At 32.4% G+C, this 25,467-nt stretch overlaps 1 protein-coding gene across 1 annotated transcript; it reads right to left on the reverse strand.

Moving 5' to 3' along the window:
- Positions 1 to 6,372: 6,372 nt before the first annotated feature.
- On the reverse strand, positions 6,373 to 9,161 carry LOC120069162 (glucan endo-1,3-beta-glucosidase, basic isoform-like). Its single transcript, XM_039020836.1, has 2 exons — positions 9,043 to 9,161; positions 6,373 to 7,448 (listed from the first exon to the last, which is right to left on the reverse strand). Exons 1-2 carry the CDS (start codon positions 9,110 to 9,112, stop codon positions 6,505 to 6,507), a joined length of 1,014 nt encoding a protein of 337 aa, XP_038876764.1. The 5' UTR covers positions 9,113 to 9,161; the 3' UTR covers positions 6,373 to 6,504.
- Between the last annotated feature and the right edge of the window lie 16,306 nt (positions 9,162 to 25,467).

Below are 25,467 nucleotides of genomic sequence, written 5' to 3' on the forward strand. Positions count from 1 at the left end.
TATACGATGGAAATACACGATCAAGTAGATGCGGCGTGCGCTAAGCGATACAATGAAATGCTATGCGATAGCGTGAGTGATCGTCTAGATGTGGCACTAAGCGATTGTGTAGATGTGGTGCTAAGTGATGTGTTGAAGTTTCTAAACGATGGAACTAAATGATCGTTTAGCTACGATGCTGAACGACATGATGTGTTTGTATGCGATAGGGCCAAGCGATCGTGTAGCTGCCGTGGACACTATACGATGACATGAAGTGTTAGGCAATGGTGCAAAGCGATCGTTTAGTTCTACCCCAGAGTTAAACGATTGTTCTATGCGATAGTCAGATTACACTAAGCGATCGTGTACCTCTTCTCAACACAAGGCGATGGCATTAGACGGTTGCCTTCAATGCTACACAATCGACCGTAGCAAGACTTTGAGGTTGGATCTAGAGTAGTCGGTTCAACCGATTTTCTCAAGGTCCAATCTGGTTCAGCCTCAAAGGGTTTTTGGCTGGTCCAGTTCAGACTTTGTTGGTTTGGTATAGACTCATCCAGTCCGATTCAAGATGCTTGGGTTCGGTTTGGAGCAGTTCGAGTAGTTCAAAGATGGTTTTGAAGCTGTTTGTAATAGTTAGACTTTTGTTTGCTTGTTTATGCTAAAACTAAAACCATATCAGTCTGTATTTAATTATTTATGCATTTGATGTATGTTATAATTAAATAAATCTTGTATATGCATACAGTATGCCATTTAGATTTAAAATCCCACCATAGGAAGCATGTTACATGCATTGGAAGTATGTTGTAATTTGTTATAATATATAGTATGCATGTTAGGGTTTCTTGTATTTAATATAAGTGTTATATTAAATATTGAATGCCTTTATGTATTTTATGGATGTTTAGCATGTCTAAAGTTTTATAAGTTGTTATAAAATTGGGTTAGAGGTTTAAAATCCATAAACAACATTTGCATACTCACGTAGGTTGACCGCCTGTTTTAATAGTTAAAACTTATAAAACTCAGCTTACAAACTCAACCGGTATATAATCCTATTTAAGGCTGAGGTACTTAAGTTAACGATTTACGGAACACCTTCTACCTGGGGATTATGGCCGAATTATTGAGTGTTGGTAATTGGTTTTATGAGCATACATGAGTGATATGAGGTAATCAAATGGTTTATCACCTAGACATCGTAGGTTAAAATCCAATTATAAGAGTTATATTTGGATAAACCACATAGACTTAGGGTTGTTTTATTAGCCAAAAAGAACCTAAGTATAAATCTACCCAATAGAACACTTCAGTGGCAGTTTAATAACTTCTATATGATAGAGTTATTAGAAAACATCAGTGGGAGATTAATAACATATACGATACATTATTCTTAGCTCTCGCGTCTCTAAGAGTTCACAATCAAGATTTAAGTGGTACTTCGTGTCACCTTGAGAGTGACCTCCATACAGAAAGTATTTTTTAGCTTAAATCTAGATTTCGGTGAATAAGAGAAAGTTGTTCAAACATAAATTAGTCATTCGATAAATAGATTTCAACTGCCACATCTCCACATAATTTACATCGTGAGATTCATATGATGCTTCGTGTCACCCTGAGAGTGACCTCCATATGAAAAAGTATTTTGTATGAGTCAATAGCAAAGTAAACGGAGGAAGTAGTTCAAAGTAAGTGGGTGAAGGATTTGCTATAAAAGGTCATTAATGTCGGTTATCTTTAATATCGGTTTTAAACCAACATTTAAAAGGATGTACAATGTCGGTTTAAAACCGACATTAAATACAATCGACATTAAAGACCTTTTATAACACTATCTTTAATGTCAGTTGTCAATCGACATTAAAGCCCATAATTCTTTTAATGATCACCTTTCTCCTAGTTTTATCTTTCCTACGTGCACGTAGATTGGATTTTATCATCAGAATTTATATCTAGGACTTAACTCTAGTACCTTCACATCTAGTCCTTCAGTACTATACTATTCAAATCTAAGACTGTCCTTCAGTATCTTCTCATTTAGTCCTTCAGTACTGAGCTATTCATACTAATCTCATATCTAAGACTAAGCTCTAGTACCTTCTTATTTAGTCTTTCAGTAATGAGCTATTCGTTTTTTCTAAGGCACATTCTTATCTCTTTGTGACTTAGTTTCCCTAAAGCATTCAGTACTAACACATACTCATGATCATTGAAGTATATAACATAAACATAACATTAAAGAGAGATGTGTTACTTGGAAACGATTTGAGAATGGTTGTCATAAATAGCTTTCAGTAATCATGAATTGCTAAAACATTCATAAAGAATTTGCAATACATTTTAAAGCATTTAAAGTCCCTCACTGTCTTTGGCAATTCTCTTAATGTACTTCTCCTTTTGATGTCAAACCTGTGGACATCACAACGTATTCTATTCATTAGCATTGGCCCCCCTTTTAGGACAACATTCCATAATTAACTTACTTTGTTTTAGTGTTCAACCTTACCTTTCAATGCTAAGCTCACTGTGCGTCGAAAACTTAGCCAAATTCATAGGCCTCAACTTGACTAGGTAGCAAAAATCATTACCATGTGTCCATCGCATACATCCATTGCATGCTTTATGAGTTCAAGCCTCTTATGCGTCCAGGTGCGTTCAATGTTTCAGCACATGCTCATATAGCCCCTCGCACGACCTAATGTATAACTAGTTCTTGCGCCAATCGTTCAGCCCATGCGCCCATCTTGTGGCACATAAACGCATGCCCCATGCGTTCGTCCAATCGCTCGCCATATGCTTCAGCGAAACCTGGCGCTTAACACCTTGTATGCCTGCCTACACAGCCCGCTCACTCTGCCTGCACAGACCAACGTCCGCACAACACTCTAGCACTTATGGCTTCAGCATGCGTTACATGATCCAATGCATCCCAGCGCGTTCTAGCGCCAACTCATCCCTTGCACACAGCTCAATCCTCAACGCGTGCTTCAGCACCACCGTCTGGCCTTTCAAGCTGCTTGCTTGTTCATCCCAAGCAGTTACCTACTTGTTCAAGATTCTAGATTCAACTTTCAATTTGCATAATAAAATTTTCAAGCCTTTTCTCAAGAAATTTTCTTCTAAAAGCTTTCTCTAAAAAGCTTACCTTAAAATTTCAGCCTATAACTCCTTGTGGTTTGGCCGAATCCTCAAATCATCAAGACTGGCTTAAGCTTACCCGAGAGCTCGACCTTTGGCCAGATTCTTCAATCTCTAGCCCGATTTCTCTGGAATTCCTTTCCAGCAATTCAACCTCAGCAACTAGACACATTCAGAGTTTGAATGACTCTGAAATCACTCACTTTGCACGAGTAAATTGCTCAAACACTCTCTTCAAAGTCAAGTTTCTCTTTTATACTAGCAGTTGAATGCTAACCCCTCAATGTCAAGCTGCCACCTCATCCTTAAAGAGATAAAAAAAAACCTAAGCATGACAGCTGACTTAGTTAGTTGTTCACTAAGCTGATCCTTTCCTCATAGTCAACAATGCAAGGATCGGCTCTCAAGCCAACACTCGCCACCACGTGGCCGCATGCCTCCTTCAAACAATGCATTGCCCAACCTTGGCCAACGTATAGCTCACCTTGAGGCTATCACGTCCCTCTTATGGTTGCATGCTTTAGACCAATGCATAGCTTAGTCTTAAACACATCATCAACCAACGTTAAGCCTTCCTTAACGCATGACCACCGGGTATCGCATGCCTCATGTGACTTGTGCCAAGACTGGCAACGCTTTCCAAGCAATCGCACAGTCCTCCACCGCAATCGCCTCATCGCATACTTCCTCGCTCCATCGTGTAGCTCTAGCGTACCCAGCTTCTTGTGTTCATCGCTGAACACTGGTTACACGCACGCCTAACCTCAATGCTTAGCCTTGCACTCATCGTGCAACTCAGCGCACTTCGTATACTTCATCGTCTAGCGCTTATCGTGTAGCCCATATGCCACTATGCGATCACCATCGTGCAACGCCACAATGTTCAGTGCCTATGCTTGCGCACAATCGAGTGTTTCCTTACTTGCGCCTGGCCCATCCTCGGTTCTCGATGGCCCTTCCTCGATACACGATCTCGCAAGCCTCAGCGCATCCCTTGCACACGTTTTCTAGGCTCAGCACTTGGCCTTGCGCCAATGCCCAGCATACCTTGCCCACATGCTCACTAACCTTGCAAGCCCATTGGCTGCCGCATGCCTTGTCAACACATCATGAAAGATCCATCAACTCACGCATTCATCCTTAGCTCCAACACATAGTTTGTCGTTGGCTTCAACACTCAGCCTCACACAACCTTTACAGGCCTTGGTTGCCATACATCCAATGCCTCATGCGTCAATGCTTCCCAACACCAACGCATGCCTACACTTGTCTTTTATACTTAGCCAATTTTTCACTTGTTAAACTATTTAAAACTCACCCGAGATTAAGTTTTTCCAACACTTAGAATTTTCTTCCTCCATCTTCCTACTTTCTTTACTTCCTTTCACAACTTTACCTTAACATATCCTTAGTCTTTACTTAGCAAGCCTATTACTTACTTATGTAGGAAAAATGGAGTATAGGGTTTACACTCAATCCTGAGCTAGCTATGAACTTCTGTTTATTCGGGATTATTCATTAATCTGCAGTGGTGAGAGTGACTCAACATCGCCGCTTAATAAGCCTCCCACTTTAAGGATGAAACCAGGTAGATAGGTGGAGACATAGCCCTATAAGATGGAATTTACTCCTACCAATTTCAAGATTAGCAGATAAGTTGTTCCCTTAAGTACTGACTCCTCATCTTGAACAAGGGGTCCCACCCTCTGTATGAGTGAGAGGGACTCGGTTTATTAGTAGGACCATAAACCAATTGTTCATTAATGGATCAATGGAGACTTAAGAAGCAAGATGTATTACAGGATTGACTTACTGATCATGGTTAAATAAAGTGGACAGAAATATATATAAAGTGAGGAGAGTGTAGCTATTAGGCTTTAGTGGAGTGACCCAATAGTTAACGAATGTTGATTAATTCGATTAGAATAGTTTAACCAATTAATCTCGGATAGTTGGAGTTCATGATTTGTAGGTCCATGAGGTTCTCCTACTAGCTCATAAACGGACTAAACTTTAGAATAGCCTGATGAGAGAACTTGAAATGTTCAAATTAGGTTTGAGAGAATTATTAGTTATTTACGATATAATTAAACGTTTAATTATCAAATTAAACTAAATTTGAGAGTTGAAAAATATTTGAATAGCATTTAAGTATTTTACATGAATAAAGATTCATGTTTGAGATTGGTGTATTGTTAATTTAATATTTGATATTAAAATAATTTAAATAATTTAATTGTTTAATTAATAAGAAAATTAACTCCTATAATTGATTTTGATTAATCAATTTTTGAATATTAACTATTTAATTAATATTTTAAAATTAAATTTCATTTTAAATATTGAAATAAATTATTTCATATAAAATTACTTTTAAAAGAAAAATCAATTTTAAAATGAAATTTATTAAAAGTGGGTTTTTCCAACCCATTACACCTTCAATTTCCACTCTCTCTATGGAAGTTTGGCGTCAAACTCACAGCAATGTGATTGCATGGTGAATTTGTTTAAAAACAAATTCAATTGACTGAGGTTTTTCTCCACGTAATTGAAATTTTGAGAAAGGGTTCTCTCCAAACTATTGACATAAAACTTAAAAATTCTCCAATTTCCCTTCAAAATTCACTCATTTTGGATGGTCTTCAAGCATTGGAGTTGAGATTTTTTTAAGCTGAATTTGGACCTTAGAGGAGGATTCTTCAACGGTATAGTTTTTTGGAACCCTATTTTCTAGAAGAATTAAAAAACATGCTTTAAATCCAAAACTAATGTAGTTAAAGTGCTCAATATCCTGAATTGCTTCCATATGTTGAATATCAATACCAACAATTGGTATCAGAGCATGATTTAAGCACTCAATTTATGTGAACACTTCAAAATTTCAGATTTTAATTTGTAGGTTTCTATGATTAACCAAACGAATGGGCCGATTCAGAATTTCCTAGGTTAAGCTTTTACTTAAATCCATTTTCCATTCAATTATGTTTTTACATTTAAGCCATTTAAATTTCTTTGCATACAATAATCTGAACCACCTGTTGTGACCATAGATTTCTTTGCTAACTTAGCATCATAGTCTCTGTGGCAAGCATCATACCCGTGTGTAATTGTCCCATGAAGATTTATGGATGTGTTTACCTCATCTAAAATTTGGCATCAACACCATATTAAACCTCAAACAATATATACATATTATATATATTATTCAAACATCAAACTGGCTCTAATATTTAGATCTACCAAACAATATTAAACAGCAAAGATGGTATATTAATAGTTGCTTTTATTTAAAAGATGGCATGAAGTATTTCAAACATTACAATCTCTAGTTGTTTATTGAAAACTTTATTTCTACTTATATCAATATCGATTCCAACTCTATCAGTTGAAGTTGACTGCATATTTAGGCTGTTTGTTTGGAAAGAAGAGGCCAAAGTGCTTCTCGAACTCAGGACTCTTTTGGTTCTCATCAAACATGGCAAAAATATAAGTCTCAATCGGCCTTTGAGGGCGTCTAGGAGTCCCTCTCTTAACATGTTGAATCAAATTGTTATTGTAAGTCCTCGCATTCTCGGTTGACGCAGCCGTTCCCCCGGCCGACGGCCACCCACTCTCTGATACCACAATCTCCAAACTGGACCCGCCGGCCTTCTCCAACGCTGCGTAAATTGCATCAACTATTGCATCAAACAAATTCTGGTAGCGAAGCTGGCCATCGGTGACCACTGTTGACTTCGCCGTGAAGAGGGCATAGTCTAAACGAATGTCCCTTGGGTTGCTAATGTAGCTGAAGAAAGGGTACAAGTTGACAAGCAATGGGGACCGATTGGCATTTAGAAACCTAATGATGGGGTTAAGTAGTGGCATCGCTTGGTTGTTGAAAGCGCCACTAGAAGGAGGGAATGACACACCGAGAAGGCCAGTGTCAATGGCAGTGGAAACTTTGATCTGATTAGCCAAGCCCCCATTGGAAAGTGCAGTTTGAATATTTTGCATCGCCGGGACAACGAACTGGGCAGCAGAACTAGAGGGTTGGACTTCGTTACCAACGGCGATGTACTTGAATCTCACGTTGCCGAAGCTTTTAACATTGTTTTGAACCCATGCATTGGCTTCACTCTGGCTCGAAGCGATTCTTTGAAGGTCGGAGTTGGGAAGGCCCAGCATGAGCTCGATGTTGGAGCCTCTAAGAGCATCAAGGGAAGCTCTATTTGGATCATAGAGTCTCATTCTTCTGATATTCCTTTGGTTGAAGAGATTCACCACTTCTCTTTGAGATGGAAGGTTGTTCCCAAGCTGTCCATAGCAAACTCCAATTTGTGCACCTACAACAACAGCCACAACAAAAGTTTAGTTACTCTCCATGAGTATAATGAATAAAAATTATAGTACTATGGGGAGCCAAAATTATGTCCCACTAAGAAAAATCATTCCCTCTTTTTTATTTCTCTAATTAATTATATATATTTTTCGAGAAATTATTTCAAATGATAAAACTGTTAAAAATATTTACAAGATATAGCAAAATTTTAGAACTATCAATACGTTGTTCTATCAGTTTATCAACGTCTATAATTGATAATTATAAAATTTTGCTATATTTTGTAAATATTTTTTTTTGTTCATTTTTTTATATTTGAAAACAGTCCTATATAAGTTTACCTGAAAAAAAATTATATCTCCAGTGGATTTTATAAAAATATATATATGTATATTATTTAATAATATGTAACTCGTGTACTACTATGATGTTAGCTTTATTTATGAGTCATATTAACGAGGTAATTAATTTGATGGACCACTAAAGCTCAAATATCCTAGAATTGGGAATTTAATATGGGTTTTCTATTTGTTTGATTAATTTTACAAGCTTATATTTTGTTTTAAATGATAAAAACGCTGAAAGTATTTTTAAGAATAATAAAATGTCATTATTTATTAGTGATAGGTCCCGATAGATTGCGATAGATATCTATCACAGACTTGTCTATGGCGATCTATCATTGATAGATTAGTATAATTTTGCTATATTTATAAATACGTTGGTTCATTTTCTTTATTTAAAAATAGTGCACAAAAATTAATGTAATGAAATCAATGAATAAAAATATTTATCTATTTTTTATTTTCCAAAAAATATTTATTAATACAAAAATGATTTTTTTTACCGTTCTTTTTTACAAACATTTTCAAATATGCTTTTTTCACTTGAGAATTTTCTTTATTTTTAATTTTCTCAAGAGAAAAAAAAAACATTTAAATGTTTAAAACAGTCCTTCCAAAACCATGTTTGTTTCCGAAGTTTTACCAAATTTTTAAAAGTAACTTTTAAAAATGAAAAACAAAACCTTACCAAGCGTCATGAAACAAATCTATTATCATTAACAATAATAACATAACAAAGCCATTATTGTCATTTGTCAAACAAAATGTTAAAAACTTATGCCATGTTAATACTCATTGATTTTTATTTTTTTGGGTACTTAGAGCAACTTTTTCATATATATAGTTTACAAAATTTTGCTAGAGTTTAAAAACAATTCTATAAGTAAGAGTAGTGTTTATAAGCTTAATTTTCGAAAATATAAATTTAACAATCAATCGATTAACAAGGTCTTAAGCTTTTGTATTGAAACTTTGGTAAGATTTAAAAAAAATTAATCAAACAACATTTTCAATAAGAAGAAAAAAAAAACAAATCGAGATTTATTAACACATAATTTACCTTTTTTTTTATTTAACATACAAGATCTTAAATTACCGATTGACTCAAAAGGTTCAGCTAATGAGTGAAGATACATTTAATTATAATATCTAACACAAAGTTAGATGCATTGGAGAAAGAATTACGAGAAATAGAGAAAAAAGAAAAAAGAAACAAATTGATAATACAATAATGCATGAGAGGAAGAGAGATACTTGTTAAATGTAGGTTTGGCAAAAGGAAGCCAAGAAGGAATAAGGAAATGATGGAATAAAAGTTTGCCATAGAAGAAGTTAGAAATGTTTGGAGTTTGTTTGTTGAGGATAATATTTGCTTATTAGCTTCCCCTTTTTATAGGCAAAAGAAATACTTTATTTACATTAAAAAATTCTTTACATTAAAAAAAAAAAAAAAAAAAGAAAGAAAGAAAAAGACTTCCTTGTTAGTAGACTTTGAATAGTCAATAAAACTTAATTATAATTGTAAATCATAAATTCCTAATTGACAAGCTGTCTAAAACTCCAATTTAATAATTAAAAGAAATGCTTACATAATTTTCTAAATGGGAGAGAAAAATAATTAATCTCTATTTTGTAATTTTCTTTTTTTAATTTTTTTACATCATATAGGATGGTGGAAGATGGATCCTCTAAATGATTTTTTTAGTTATACCAGAGAGGTGAAGATTTGAATCTCATACTTTTTTTCTTTATTACAATTGAAGGTAAAGGAATTCGAATCACAGATCGCATGGTTTCTAGCACGTTTAGATGTCAATTGAACTATGAATCTCATACTTCTTAATCAACGACATAAACCTTAACTAGATCATCTATGATTGACAAGTTGATAATGACAAAATATAATTGATAGAAGTTGTAATTTTTTTCCATGATACTTGTGAGTAACTTTACAATATTTGGTTGTCAAAAAAATCATAAGTTTTTAATATATCTTAAATTGAGTGGCACCAACTATATGAGATTTGAACTTTTTCTTTAAATTAAAATTTTTTAATTGAGATTCATGGAAGGATCAAAATACTAAATTTGTAACTTTTTTCATAAATGTTTTTAAAAAGCTTTAATGCATCTAAATGTTATGAAAGAGGTATTAAAATTAAATCAAATATAGAGAGAGAAATAATGAGATTTTCTTAGGGAATTTGAAATTTCAACTTGCACATTTTCTTTTTCATAATAATAATGATTTTGATAGATGAGGTTAGGCAACTATTTTTAGTCAAAGGCCACCATTAATTTTGTATTCATTTAACTTTTTTTTCTTATCAAACTAATTGTACTCTCCATTTTTTTAATTAATTAAAAATACTTTTCTTTTTAACTCTCAAAATATTATCTACTTTCATTCACAAAATTTTAGACCATTAATTAAATATTACAAATAGTTCGATTGGATAACATTTCAATAAAAAAATATATATATAATTTACATAAAATTTAACTTTGTTTTCCAGGAATATTATACTATCTAATTTCGAAGTTATTTTTGGAAAATAATAGTAAATGATAATTATAAAATAAAACAGGTATGAGCAAATAAACATAATTTTTAAAGATAAAATAGAATCATTCTATATTTTTCTGCATTACTTTACTTTTCGAACATACCTTTGAATTTTCAACATTGATTTCCATCTCTTCTTGCCCACAATTTATTTAACTTGTCTTTAATTTGATGGGACAAAAATGATATACGCAACTGTTTTAATGTTTATTTTCGTAATTCGATCAATATATGTTTTTTTTTTTTTTCCTTCTGGAAAGATTAAGGATTTCATTATATTGGACCTCAAGAACCATCATGATCTTGGGTAAAAAAAAAAGGACATGACCTTTATAAAAGATTAAGAGACCATTTAGGACAACGACTATCGTAATACTAAAATAACTACCACTTGCTACAATAAATACCATTTTGTTGTCCTCAATTAGCTATGGTTAATATTATTTGCTAAAGTAAACCCCCATGTTCTTAACCTTAAACACATAAAACAGGATCCGAGTTACCTACTGAACGAAATTTGCACGATTTTCATCCTGTTTTATGTTTTTAGATTTTCTGATTTCAGAGGATACTTGGTTGGCTGACAGTGTCGATTTTGTTTTCGAAAACCATTTCGAATTCTATGAGGGTGTGTATGTTTTTAATACCTCCAGATTTTGAGTTCAAAATTTTAAAATAGAAAATTATATTCAATAAGATAAAAACAATAACAAATATATTATTTCATGTTATTACTCAATTATTTTTATTAAATTACGTAGAATGCAATGTATTATATATTATATGATATTACAAAATAATAATTATATATAAATTTTAATATAAACAAGTTTATAAATTAATTATTAGTAATAACTTATATTCCATCAGTGGATAACTAAACTTAATTTTATTAGTCAAACACATATCTGAAGACATAAAATACAACTGTGTTTTCTTTGAATCCTTAGTTTTCAAGTTCTGTTTTCTGATTGCCTAACAAACCGGCCTTAAGGGAGTACAAGTTCAATCCATGGTGACCACTTATCTAGGACTTAATATCTATAAATTCTCTTGACACCCTTATAGAGACAGGCATATTATCCTATAAGATTAGCTGAAAATGCAGACAAATTGGACACTCACGGATACCAAAAGTAAAATTACATTATGCCTCAAGGGCAAGAGGTGGCCAATTGTCCCTTACAATAAAAAGATTAGAAACTCAATTAGGGAAATAACTAAAGCTGTTTAATTATATATAACTTTTAGAAACATTATGACTCAATTTATTTTACAATAGTTGTGCAAAAGATGGGAAGTACTTTACATAATTAATATTATTTCTCTTGATAATATCTTCCCTCCACAAATAATAATGTATCCAGAATTTCACTTAGAGCACAAATTTATACAAAGTTAGATGTTTAACAGATAAAATTATTCTAGATTTGTATCTATGCATAATTTCTAAATTTAAAAAAAATATCTAATAGATTCGTGAATTCTTGATTTTTGTGTGTAATAAATTCTTAAAATATCAATTTTTCATCCAATAGGTTTCTTACATTTTAAAAATGTTATGTTATACATTACATTATAATATATCTATTAACTAGAAATTTTAAAATTTAAAGTTGACACAAAAATATTTATTTTTTGTCCAGTAAAATGGTTAATTTTAAAACATTTTTAATATTTTTAGACCTTATTATATATAAAATTAAAAATTTATAGAATTAATACACATTATGATGAGACTTATTAAAGTCAAATATTAAAAAATCATTAGTTAAAATTTTCAAAATTTAGAGACTAAAAATATATGTTAGCGGGTTCAATGTACAAATTAGTTTCTAAAAATGGAAATTATCGTGCTCCTGCCAAGAATTGAAGCTTAGAGTTGAAGGTCGATTTACGTGCACCTCCCTAAGACTGTACATACGACATCCCTTGAGGGACATGCCTACTAGCTAGCTCCTTAATCGATCCACCTCTATATGTAAGATATGTATGATATGCACACACGCGGAAGGAAATTACATAGATAAAATACAAGTTTTTTTTTTTTTTTTTTAAAGGAAAAGTACAACAATTAAATAGAATAGACCTAAAATAAAGCTCAAATGGAAATAAAAGAATAATATCTCTATATAACTAAAGTTCTGGAGTGTCAAATAAGATATTCAATGTATTTAAACATCTAAAATTGAAAAGAATAGATTAATTAATCAGTTTGTTTAAAGGTTGAAACTTTAGGAATCTAATAATCTCTGTAAAATTTAACACCACATCCATTCTCTATATTATAATGAACCCCTTTCATAAAAGGATGATCTTCTCCAAATAAGAGAGTATGATGGTTTGGTACTTGGTCTAGCTTCCAAAACATTGCAATCCTAAAAGTAAATGCCCTTAAGCAACTTAGCAATTAGAGAAGTAGGCTTCTTTTGCTGTAGGAGCTTAATTATAATGTAATGATCCGACCTTTTGAGTATTCAGACAAGGACCGTTACGATATATTGTACATTCTTATTCAAAACATTTTAACCATCATAACGTAATTCAATGAAAACATAAATAACCATTCTAAACTGAAATATTAATGTAATAATAAATCCAATAACCAAAACATTTAGTTTGGAACCCAAATAAAATGTTTACAAAGAAAATAATCCAAAGTAAATAAGTGAAAACATGTCATCTTCAAATGAAAGGAACAAGAATCATAAAAAAAAAAAAAAAAAAACATGTGCAGAAGCGTTTTCTAATAGCCCCATATGGTTCTATTGTGGATCCTTTATGTCCCTCACCAATCCATTTTTGTCATTGCCTGAAAAAAAAAAAAACATAAAAGAGGAATTGATGAGTACAAAAATACCCAGTAAATGTCCTGCTACCGAGCTCTCTAGGTTACCTGTTAGCTAGTGTATCTAGGCACCGATGTACACCCTTCTCATTTAGTGACCCTGAAGGTTCACTTATCAATCATAAATGTGATCCCGAAGGAATGCGCATTAGTCATAATGTACAACTCGAAGGTACACAAATCAGTCGTAAACATGAACCTGAAGGAACATGCATCAGTCATAGTGTATAACGCGAAGGTTCACAAATCAATCATAAACATGAACCCAAAGGAACTTGCATCAGTCATAGTGTGTAACCCGAATGTCCACAAATCAATCATAAATATGCACATATAATGTCATGATATCGACCCAAAGGAGCACACCATTAGTCATATGTGTACACCTGCCTAGATAAGAAAAGTTAACAAGAACCATTTAAACTTAACATGCATCTGTTTTCATATAACTCTTGTGTTATATTTTACAATTGTTAATCTTAGGGGTAAAATTTTTCAATATACCATCAGTCAACAGTACATTCATCATGGTCAAAACAATCCAGTCCAATCAGTCAATGCCATTAAATTATGCAGTTCAATTAGTCATAAATTATCAGTCGAAACAGTTAGAATAATCAGTCAAATCAGTATCAAGAAACAGTCCAGGTAATCTTAAGTAAACAGTCCAAATGGTAGGGACGACTGGTTCGAAAGCAAACTAGTAGAAAGTTACTTACCTCAATATAAATAAATAAATAAATAAAAAAGCGAAATAATCATCCTCTTAGCTTGGTTCGGTTCTTGGATCAAGTCCCTATCAAAACCATAATCAAATTAAATTCCAAAATTAGGATCCACTTCAAAATTTACCAATCAACCCAAACACGAATTGATCCAATAAGTTCTTAATTCCAATAGACAACACTTTAAACCTCCCAATCAAAAATTAAAACCAACACTCCACCCACAACTTTGGGGGTATTCAAGATTCGTACAAAGAATCCCAAAACTTTTATCGAAACACCCAAAACTTACCCCAAAACTCAACCAAAGTCCCAAAATTTGATCCTCAACGTGGCTGTACAGTGGCTCAAAAACATCCCAAAATAGCAACCTAACATCCGAAATAATATGGGCATTAATGGATCAGGACCAACGGTTAGTGGGCATAAAAAAAAATCCTTAAGATACCAATCAAAATAAATTAGATCTTATCCAAACATCTATCTTGAACTGGATGGAATGAACATCCACACAGTGGAAGCAATCAAAATCAATAAACACTCTAATTATACTTAATTTGAGTTCTAAAGGATGCAAGAAAACAACTTTTCAAAAAGAGGATTTTAGAACTTGTACCTTTTGAAGAATTCCACGAAATCCAAGCTGCTCTTCACGAATTTGACCTTCAAATCAACAGTAGACCACCAAAAGTGTCTTCTCCACTATTCTCAACCTTGGATTTGAGTGGTGGAACTCAAAATATAAGTTAATTGAGTAAGGTAATGGAGAGTGTTTGAGAGAGAGAGAGATTCTACAAAATTTCCCAAATTCCAGTAGCCTCCTCCTCCTCCTTCAGAAATTCGAAGCTTTTATGTATCATATACATGCAAGCACTATAGGTAGCAGCCATATAACACTTCAATTTGCAACATGGAGGTGGGCTTAGGTGTTGATTTTGAATTTTTCCATCCATTTTCAATTTTATTTTGATTTAATTCAAAGTTAAACCAATTCCAAAATTCAATTTCTAAAACAATTGAAAATTGAAAATTAATTTGATTTTATTTAATTAAATAGATTTAATAAATAATTTAATATCAAATATTAATTAACCAAACAACTAATTTCTAATCATGAATTGTATTCATGTAATTAATATTTAAATATTTTAAACTCTCCAATTTTGTTTAATTTCAATAAAATCAAACGTTAGTTATAGGGTTGTTTTTAAATATAGAAAAATGAATCAAAATATTTACAAAACCTAACAAAATTTTAGAACTATCAATGATAGGCGCTAATAGACACTGATAGACTTCTATTAGTATATAGTGTCTATCAATGACATTATTAGACATTGATAGAAGTCTATCAGTGTCTATCAACGTCTATCACTGATAGTTCCAAAATTTTGTTATATTTTGTAAATATTTTCAGCAGTTTTACCATTTGAAATAATTTTCCTTAATTATATCGAATATAATTATCCAAACCCTAATTTGAAATAGAACATTTCTAATTCAAACTATAATTGCAATTTGAACACTTCAAATTGAAACCCTAAATTCAACTTGAACACTTTAAATTGAAAACTTAATTTTGAATTTGACATTTTAAAATCACTCAATTCACTAATCCAAGGTGTTAATGTTTTACGAGCTAGTAGAAGAACATGATGGACCTACAAATCATGAGCTCCAACGATTTGAGATTAATTGGCTAAAATCTTCTTTAGACCGAATTAATCAATATTCGTTAACTATCGAGACACACCACTATAGATCGATAGTTGCACCCTCATATATTTATGTCCACTTGATTTAACCATAATCAATATGTCGACCCTTCATAGGTTGTTTGTAATAACGACGGGGTGAAATATTGTTTTACCTCGAAATTACATCTTCCTTAAGTCCCATTGATCCTTTAATAATCCAATTACTAAACTGAATCCCTCTCGGGCCAATGAGAGAGTGGGGTCTTTTGTTCAAGACCTACCTGTAGAGTTACCTAGGTCATCGAATTGAAATAGTCCGTCTTAAACGATAAACAGCGTTACAAAGTAAGAGTGACTTATTTCTTCATCCAATCTTATGCAAACCTATTCCATAGGACACCCCCACTCCTCATGTCAACACATGAACGAGTCAGGATCACTTCGTTTGTAGCACTTTACAAAAAATTGTAATATCTATATAGTGGTCACATCCAACCCTCAACCTTATTCATATACTATAGACCATTTTGGCTATTTACTCGAACTTGATCCATCTTTATGTCTCCACATAAAGTTCAAGTATTCATGTAATAGTCATGGATCTTAGTTTATTGGATTTAGTTTTTACAAGTGTAATTTACAACAATAACTTTATTGAATACATGTCAATAACATCATTATTGATAATAGGATATGTTTAATTTTACAAACTGCGAGTTTTAGGATATACGACCCAACATAACCAACAAATCTGACCAAATCCGACAATGGAACAAGATTTAGCAGCGTCGGACTGATCGACAGAGTCCCAATTGATGTGTGGTAGCACCGAGCAACGTAAATCCAAGCGGCTAGGCCTAGATCTGGTCGACTGGTGGCTTGAAGACACGAACAGCATTGATCTGAGCAGTGGCGACCAGTGGACGCACAACGATGAACGGCTAAAAGCATATGAAAGTATAGGATATTTCTCTCTAATTGTCCTCCCTTTGGAATGAAGTGAATGATTTAGAATGGAGTGGATGGTTGTATTTATAGAGGAAAAATAATCATAATCCTAAATTATTTGGGATTCCATAACTTGAAGTAGTAAATAGATCAGATTTTCTTTTTGAATAAGACCTTTTCTCTAATTAGGAAATCCATATTTAAATTAATTAGAAAATCCATCATCTAATTAATTTGGGAATCCATATTCTAATTGAATTAGAAATTTCACAATTTAACTAAATTAGAAATTTTATAAACTAATTAATTTAAATAAAATCCAAAATAATCCAAAATAATTCAAAAATTCCAAATCTCTTATCAAATCTTTTCCAAATCTTTTTTTTTTTTTATTTTCAAATCTTTATCCAGAATAATCCAAAAATTTCATATCTCTTTTCAAATTAATCTCAAACCAATTAACTTCTCTAATTAAAGGGAATATACAATCTAATAGTTGAGATAAATTACATCATTCCAAATATTTAATGAATTTAAAATCACACCTTCCCCCAAGTAATTTAATCTAATTTTTCCTTAAATTGAATTAAAATTTCAATTCTTTACAAATATCTTTTAAATTAATTATCTTACCTCCCAAATTAAACTTTTAATCCCAATTTATCAAAATAACGGCCAACTATTTCAAGATAATTTAATAAAAATTACTTGAAAAATTCAAGATATTACATTCTTTCTACCAAACTTTCGTCCTCGAAAGTTGTAAATCAAAACAAATATCTCCAGACTAGATCATTATTTTGACCTTTCGCTCCTAACTACCTTCATCAATCATGATAGACAAGCTCATTGACTTTTGTGGCCCTTGGACTTCATACAGCAATGCCTCCAAATGAATGTTTTTTTTTACGTCAATTTATCCAAAATAATGTCAAAATAATTCAAGAAAATTCAAAGAAATTATATGAAAATTCAGGATATTATATAAAATCTTTCATGCTACGAAAAGGAAGGTTTGCATGTATAGCAAAAAGAAAGAATTGAATTTTGCAAGTGTATCTTTTTTTTCTTTTTTCTTTTTTTTTTTTTGTAAGTTTGTAGATTTAGCAAAACACGGACCTAACTCAAGATATTAAAAAGATGAAATTCAAAATACCCTCCATTTATTGATATACTTCATTTTTGGTATATTAATATAATAATGTATTGATGATATATACAATATCAAGTACATTAGTCAATTGATATATCTGATGTTGAGTATTGATATATTATATTGAGTCTATATAGATGATATACTTCATTTTAACTAAATCAATTAGCTAAGTGATATACCTTCGATATAGATTAATTGAATGTGTATTTCTTTTGCCATAGAACAATGGCTAGATGATATGCTAATAATTGATGTACTCACAATTATGATACTAACTAGATACGTAATCGTCTTAATGATATATTTATAATACACTTGAAAATTTATGGACTACTTGCAATAGTAACAAAACGCAAAAGGAAAATCAAGCATGTAGCCTAACAATTCTAAGTTCTGTAGAAATTGTAAAATTAACGAGCCTAACTCAATTAAAATAACTGACCAACCAAAATACCCTTTAGACTTAAAATGTCTAATAGACTTGAAAGTCGATATATTATTGATATACTTTTGATAAACTTGAAAGTTTTTTTTATACCCAATATACTATTGATATACTATTGACATTCTTGAAAGTTGATTAATAGCTAATATACTTGTTATGAGTGGATTTGGATCAGAGGGTATACTCGACTTTATGACAAAATAAGAGCCAAAAAAACCACACCTTATGGCCTAAGTGAGCATGGGAAGAGGGGAGGCTGGCCCCCAAGGCCCAAACTAACCTACTCAGCTTCAGCCTCAACCAAGGATGAAACAAAAGCCGACCATCCCCATTTGATGAATGGAGCAGGTTGTGACTCAAATTGGGCCTTGGGGAGAAGAAAGTTTGGACCAAAAGGCCAAATGACCTCCTCGAACACGGCCTCGGCTGACCTTCTTTGTTTGAAGAACAAGGCATACTAAATGCATGCCCTAACCTATTTGGCTCGAGAATTAACCTGACTAGGAAACTCCGATGTGGATGCCCTAGGTCAGAAATTCAGTATAAATACATCATTATGACTTCAGAAGAAGTACGCTCATTCTCATCCCTAAAATTCTTGCTACAACCTAAAACCTCTAATTGACTTAGGCATCAGAGGCATTGTGGCAAGTACTACACCAATGCACAGATTCTTCTTATTTTGCAGGTCATGTTTTCCCTAAATTATAAATTCACCGTTGCTATCACGTGAAGGTCAGGTATGTTTTCTCCTATCCAAATTTTGGCATCAACAATACTAACGATATATAGATATTCATTAAAGTTGTTTAATACTTATTGATATATTATTTGATATACTATTTATGCACTCAAAAGTTAATTGATATGTGATATATTGCTGATATTCTATTGATGTTCTTGAAAGTTATTTGACGTGTACTAATATACCTATCGATATACTTTTGATTAGACTTGAAAAATTTTTTGATAAATAATATACACTACTGATATTCTATTGATATTCTTGAAAGTTGATTGATATGTGTTACACTGCTAATACACTATTGACATGGTTGAATGTTATTGGATATGTATTAATATATTGTTGATATATTATTGATAGACTTAAAAGTTGATTGATATGCAATACTACTCATACACTTGTAATGTTGATTGATCATAGATAAGTTGCTTATACACTCATGTCATACTTCACGTATTTACAGGTTGATGTGTCTAATACACTCCTATCTTATATTTTATATATTGCTAATACACTTGGGATACCATACTTATAAAATGAAGTAAGCATGCTTAAATTCAAAATATGTTATAGATTGAATGTTGATTGTTATTATATTGCTCATACACTTCCAATGTTGATTATATTGATGTAAGTTATATTGTTGACATTACTTCAACTATTTATTGATTGATTTCAGATACACTCATATCTTAAGTTTAAAATACTTTTGATTCAGTTGAAATATCATATTTGTAAAATGAAACACACGTACTTTACTTCATTATTATTCAAAATTAGTCCAACTGAAATCTTAATTAAGAGTTAAACTTAAGTATACCAATAGTAGTATACATTTAGCCCCATATATGACTTTCATAACATCCAAAACTTCAACACAAAAATTTCTTTTATTCTCTCAAATTAATTAAATTTGATCCATTAATTAATATGTTGATGATAACAAATAAAAATCAATTCACTAACAAACTGAGTGATTTATAGTGCCTAATTCGAAGCAATAATTCAAACACGATTTCAATCACTCTAATCAAAGCTCAAACTAAACAGATATAGTCGAAACAAGTTTTAACAAAAAAATACCCTCGGCGACATAGCATCATTTTGGAAAAGAAATTAAGTTCTTAATTTTTTAGACTTGTTCCATGTGAGAAGTTGTCTAATTGTAGAATCTACCGTGTAAATAGTTAATACACCATGAAACTGATTTTTTTTTTTTTTAGTTGTAGAGCACATGAACTATTTAACTAAATAAAGAATTGTTAGCTCCCAAAAGGAGCTAGTTTTATGTCTCTAATTTCACTTGCTTGTTATGTTTAATGTGCTTTATCCATTTTTGTAAGAACTCGAGCAAATCATGCATTTTTGTTAGGATGAATGTTTGAAGCTTTCGAAAGGCATGATTTTCTCAAGTTCCTACAAAAATACAAGCAAATGAGTTTTGAGTAGGCGGAGTAAGTTGTTGTGCATACATAATTCAAATGTATGTTGGTCAAGAGAACTCTTTGATCAAAACTGCATTGGAATCCTTTCTTACTCCTAGAACTAGAATTTCCAAGAAATTACATTTACCTACTTTCTTTATTGTTAATGGGTTTATCAATCTATTCTGCTAACAACCCCTGATTTTAGCAATAACGAGCAAATTGACTTAACGAAACTTATTCTTGCACTTCCCTGCGGATTGACCAAGACTTGTCACTAATACTACTGATAAGCACCTAAAAAGTGCTTTTCTTTTTCTTTTATTTAGATGGAATCTCACTTAATTTTATTAAATTTGATATTTTTTATGAGCAGTTTTTAGGATTTGAGCAAAAGAACGAGACTCGAAGCTAAAAAGAGGTAAAATGGTCGAGTTTTTGCATAATCGAGACAAGTCAAGACCAACTATACAATGTGGGAAAGAAAAAGGAAGCAAAAACATCAACCTACCCAAAACAGGGTTGCATCACAACGTCGTATGACACTGTGGCATGACTCTATTCAAAAAAGCATTGCAAATGGAAAAGTATCATACCACTGTCCAAGTGCGTTGCGAGTGACAGTGTAACATCCACAATTTCAGGAAAATTTAAGTTAATTATCTAAAATTATTGAGTTTAAATTTTCCTTTCATTTGAAAAATTGGGATTAAATTGAAATAATTAAAAAAAATTATTGGTTAAATTGAATTTAATTGATTCGATATTCGAACTGATTATCTTGAAAATATTGAATTTTGCTTCCCTTTGATTTTGGATTTTAGGGCCAACTTAAAAAAAATTAAAGAGATAATTAATTTCATATGGTTTTGAATTGATTTAAATATGTGGAAGGATTTAATTCTTATCAAATTGATAGATCTTATTGAGATTTTATTTTTGAAATTAAATGAGAGTGAAAAGCAATTGGGAGAAAGCAATTCAGTTTTTTAGCGACAGCTTCCACAAAATTATCGATTGCTAGAGTTTGAACCGTTGGATCGTGCTCAAATTTGGTCAGTCTGTTCGAGACATATAAAATTTCATTTTGAATGGTTGGATCGTTGTTTAAAACTCTGGTTTGTTCGTAATCGCTTTGAATAAAATCTGTAAAACTAGAAATTTTCCTTCTCTCTCACTCTTGCAAACCCAACTCATACAAGACCCTCACTACCAGCCGCTAACCTAAACAATTTATGTCGTCCAACAGCAACACCCTCTGCCTATCTATGGTAGCCATGAGTCGACGCGTCATCAGCCGCCACTGCCCAATCTTTGCCGAAATCTTGAGAAAAATCTTGGATAAGACTTATTTTTCCTTATAATTTGGGAGGTAAAATTCACTCATTTGATTTTTGGGTTAAATTATTAACCTCACTTTTGTGTGAAACTTAGATTCAAGATTTGAAAGTTTTGAGGCATTGACCATCAAGCTAGAGACCATTTTTCGTTTTGCAGAAAATTGGTAAAGATCGGTAAGTTCTGGGTAAGAGCGGTTGAGTTTAGAAGGTTCTCGGTTGCCCATTAAATTTTGGTTTTCTTTTTGGTTGATGCCGATTCTATTTGAAATTTAGATCCAAGATTGGAGTACTTCAGAGTGCGCAACGTGCTGTCCAACGGATTCGAGTTCGTTCGGCAAGTAGTTTGGTAAGCGTTGTGATCCTTGTTGGTTGTCGGCCACCTATTGATTATTGGACTAAAAGAATGGTTTAATTTTAAGTATTTTGAAGGTTCTAAGTCATCATCCATTGAGTTTTAAAATCTGCTAAGAGGAGATTTTGGAGTCGAAATCCTACGAGTGACTGTTGATCAAGTTTCGTTTGGGTAAGTTATTTGGTGACCGTTTGATTAAATTTGTATGTTTGGGTCCTAGTTCCAAAGACTGAAATTTAGTATTATGTCTGTGTTAGGGGACTCAATTCAGGACTTATTTGATTGGAGATCATTAGCTTGGATTAATATCTAAATTTGACTTCGAGGTAAGTAATCTTACTACTGGAACTGCCCATGGGCTAGGCACTGGATGTATGCTAGCATGATGGATGAATGTTATGGTAGAATGACAGCATGATGAACTGATAGTTTAGTATAATCGATGTATGTTCTTGCTTGAGGATCTGAAAGATGTATTTGTGTACATAGATACTTGAATGCTAGCATGAGATGATATTTGATTTCATGAGGTTGTATGTGATCTATGGATATTGAGGCATGTGTGTATGTTGTAGAGCCATGATGTTGAGGCATATATGTATGTCATAGAACCATATTGTGATAATTATGGTGTCGAGCCTATGATAGTGATTTTACTGATTAGTTAGAATGCCCACTAGGTTTGTGTTTCCTTCGGGATTCTGTAATTTGTGTTTCCTTCGGGATTCATTAGTTATTGTGTCTCCTTCGGGATTCACCAGTTTGTGTTTCCTTCGGGATTCACCAGTTTGTGTTTCCTTCGAGATTCACTAGTTATTGTGTTTCCTTCGGGATTCACCAGAGTAGTGGGCATATTTAGCTGCAATAGGATAGTTTTCAGTTTTTCATGTATGTATGTGTCCCATGAGGACTAAGACAGTTTATATGTTCCACCAGAGATAAACATCTATAGGACATAGATGCCTAACTTGACCCCAATAGTGGGGTTACTTACTGAGTATTTTATACTCATTCTTTCTCATGTTGTTGTTTCAAGTAAAGGTAGAGATGTATCGACGACAGACAAGCGGAATTCGTGATCCAGCCACTGGGATTAATTTTATGCTTCCGCTCATGAGATTTAGATTTCTTTTCATGTTTTTCTTAACTTTCAGTTTTGATATTTAAAACTTACTATTAAGAATCATTTTCAGACTTATTTATTATCATTTATGATTTATAGGTACCCTACTGTTGTTTAATGTTTGAATTTAATGAAAGTCTTTTGAACTTACCTTATTTAATTAGCATTTATTTCACCATAACAGAGTGTCGTTTTAAGTTCCATGCATGCATGTATATAGTGACGGCTTAACTTAAGTCCTAGGGGGTCGGGTCGTTACAGACAGTGTCATAAAAAAGGAAAATTTTCTAAACTTTTGAAAATTTTTGCCAATTTAACCTAAGGTTTGCAGTCGGCCTCTATCGTCATGTTCTTGAGTTTTAGAGGCCTAGAGAGAGTGTTATGAGTAGAATAGAGAAGTATTTGATGCCAGAGTTGATAGGAGAGCTTTTGAGGGCCAATTCCACCACAGAGACGAGATCGAACACTGGATAATGTTTTTCCATCTATTTTGTATCTTTGGTCTTTCTTTATTTTGCATTCTAATATTGGTTCTCTCTAAGAAAGCCATGTTAGGCTAAATTCTCATTGTTCTGGGCTTAAAATGAATATTATGGAATATTGTTAAATACGTTTGTGGATACTGAATTTAATTTACATTAATACTTTCTAGCATGGTCATTCTTAATTCTTTTGAAAATGATTTCATGATTTAAATCTTGCTTTAGCAAGTATGCTTTAGATTAGATTATGCATGCTAAACTATCGTTTAAACACACAAGTGTAATTGGATAACGATAGAGATTGTTGATGAAGGGTCTTAAAGCTTTGCTTAATTATTTAGTTTCAAGTGATTAGAAATTAAGCATAAATTCTCAAAATCAAATATTGGGTTTCACCTAGCCCGAAGCTAACGTACTCACCTTAGCTACAAATTCGGTCCAAGATGAGCTTTATAATCATAAACAATGCCCAAAAACTAAGAAACATGGAGGAATGGAGAAGAGAAGAGGAGAAAATCAGATTGTGGGTTGAAAGCTCGAGAGAGACCTACCCTAAATGGGCCAGAACATGTTATGTATTATTATATATATATATATATATATATATATATATATATATATATATATATATATATATATTAATATATTAATAATATAATATATATATATATATATATATATATATTTATATTTATATTTATAATAAAGCACTGGCACCTTAGCGCCTACCGACACCGTCACGATGCTGGAGGCATTGTTTAAGCATAGACGGATGGGCGCTGGAGCAGTTAATGCATGCAAGCGAGTTTTGCTTGTCCGTCAATGTTCAGAGCACCACGGTGCTACACCAATTATGCAGCTTCTGAAAAAATGCACTAAGTGCAACACCGCTACACCAAGCGTTGAGAGAATTTTCATAATTTCTTCTCCTCTTCATGATAGATGCTCTGGAGCTTCGTTTTTGTTCGTTTTAATCCCGTTTCAACTCCAATGGTCAATTATCCCTCTTAGTTTCTCAATATCTACAAAATCATAGAATAAACATGTAAAATCCTCGAAGGAACCTGAATTAAGCTAGGAAAAGTAGCACATTTTTTATGTTAACATGTATTTTAATAAAGTTGCAATATTTATTGAGAGATTTCAACAACTTGTCAATGAAGGAAAGTGAAAATACTCTGAGAATTATTATCTCAAATTTTAATGATAATCAATCAGATGAACTATTATGGGGAGACAATTTTAGAAAAGAGGATCAATGAAAAATTTCTCTGGAGTCTCCTTCCGAAATTCAATCACATTGTTGCTATCATAGAAGAGTCCAAAGATATGTCTAAGTTGACAATCATATTCCAAATAGTTCTAAAAAACATTACCAGTTTCAAAATAAAGAGGAAAAAGATGAGGCAAATTTTTCAAGAGAAGCTGAAGGGGAGCCATTATTTTCTTGTACAATTTACCAATGTGAATGTCAAAGTATATGGCACCTAGAGAGTGGTTGTGTTAATCATATGACAGGAAATAAAAAATTCTTTGTCAAGCTTGATCGAAGTTTTGGCTCTCAAATGAAGCTTGACAATGGCAAGATGCAGAAACTAGAAGGAAAGGGAGTCATTGTGTTATTCACACCAAGAAATGAAATACAAGATACATTACAGATCTTTGTGTTCCTGACACTTGCTCCAAAAAGAATATGCAATTAACTTTGGTGATGGAAAATGCATTATTCTAGATAAAAAAAAATGATACCATAATAGCAAAGGTTGATATGGTAAGCAACAAAAATGTTTCCACTCCTTATACAATGAGAAGAGAATTTTGCTCTCAC

This window comes from Benincasa hispida, unplaced genomic scaffold (genome assembly GCF_009727055.1).
Source record: "Benincasa hispida cultivar B227 unplaced genomic scaffold, ASM972705v1 Contig261, whole genome shotgun sequence".
NCBI lineage: Eukaryota > Viridiplantae > Streptophyta > Magnoliopsida > Cucurbitales > Cucurbitaceae > Benincasa > Benincasa hispida.

What these genes read in the sequence shown, in the direction of transcription:
- LOC120069162 (XM_039020836.1), bottom strand. Translation starts at nt 9,112, where the DNA reads ATGGCAAACTTTTATTCCATCATTTCCTTATTCCTTCTTGGCTTCCTT. An exon ending in GCCAAACCTACATTTAACAA is followed by an intron (nt 7,449 to 9,042) that starts GTATCTCTCTTC and finishes CTGTTGTTGTAG; the next exon opens with GTGCACAAATTGGAGTTTGC.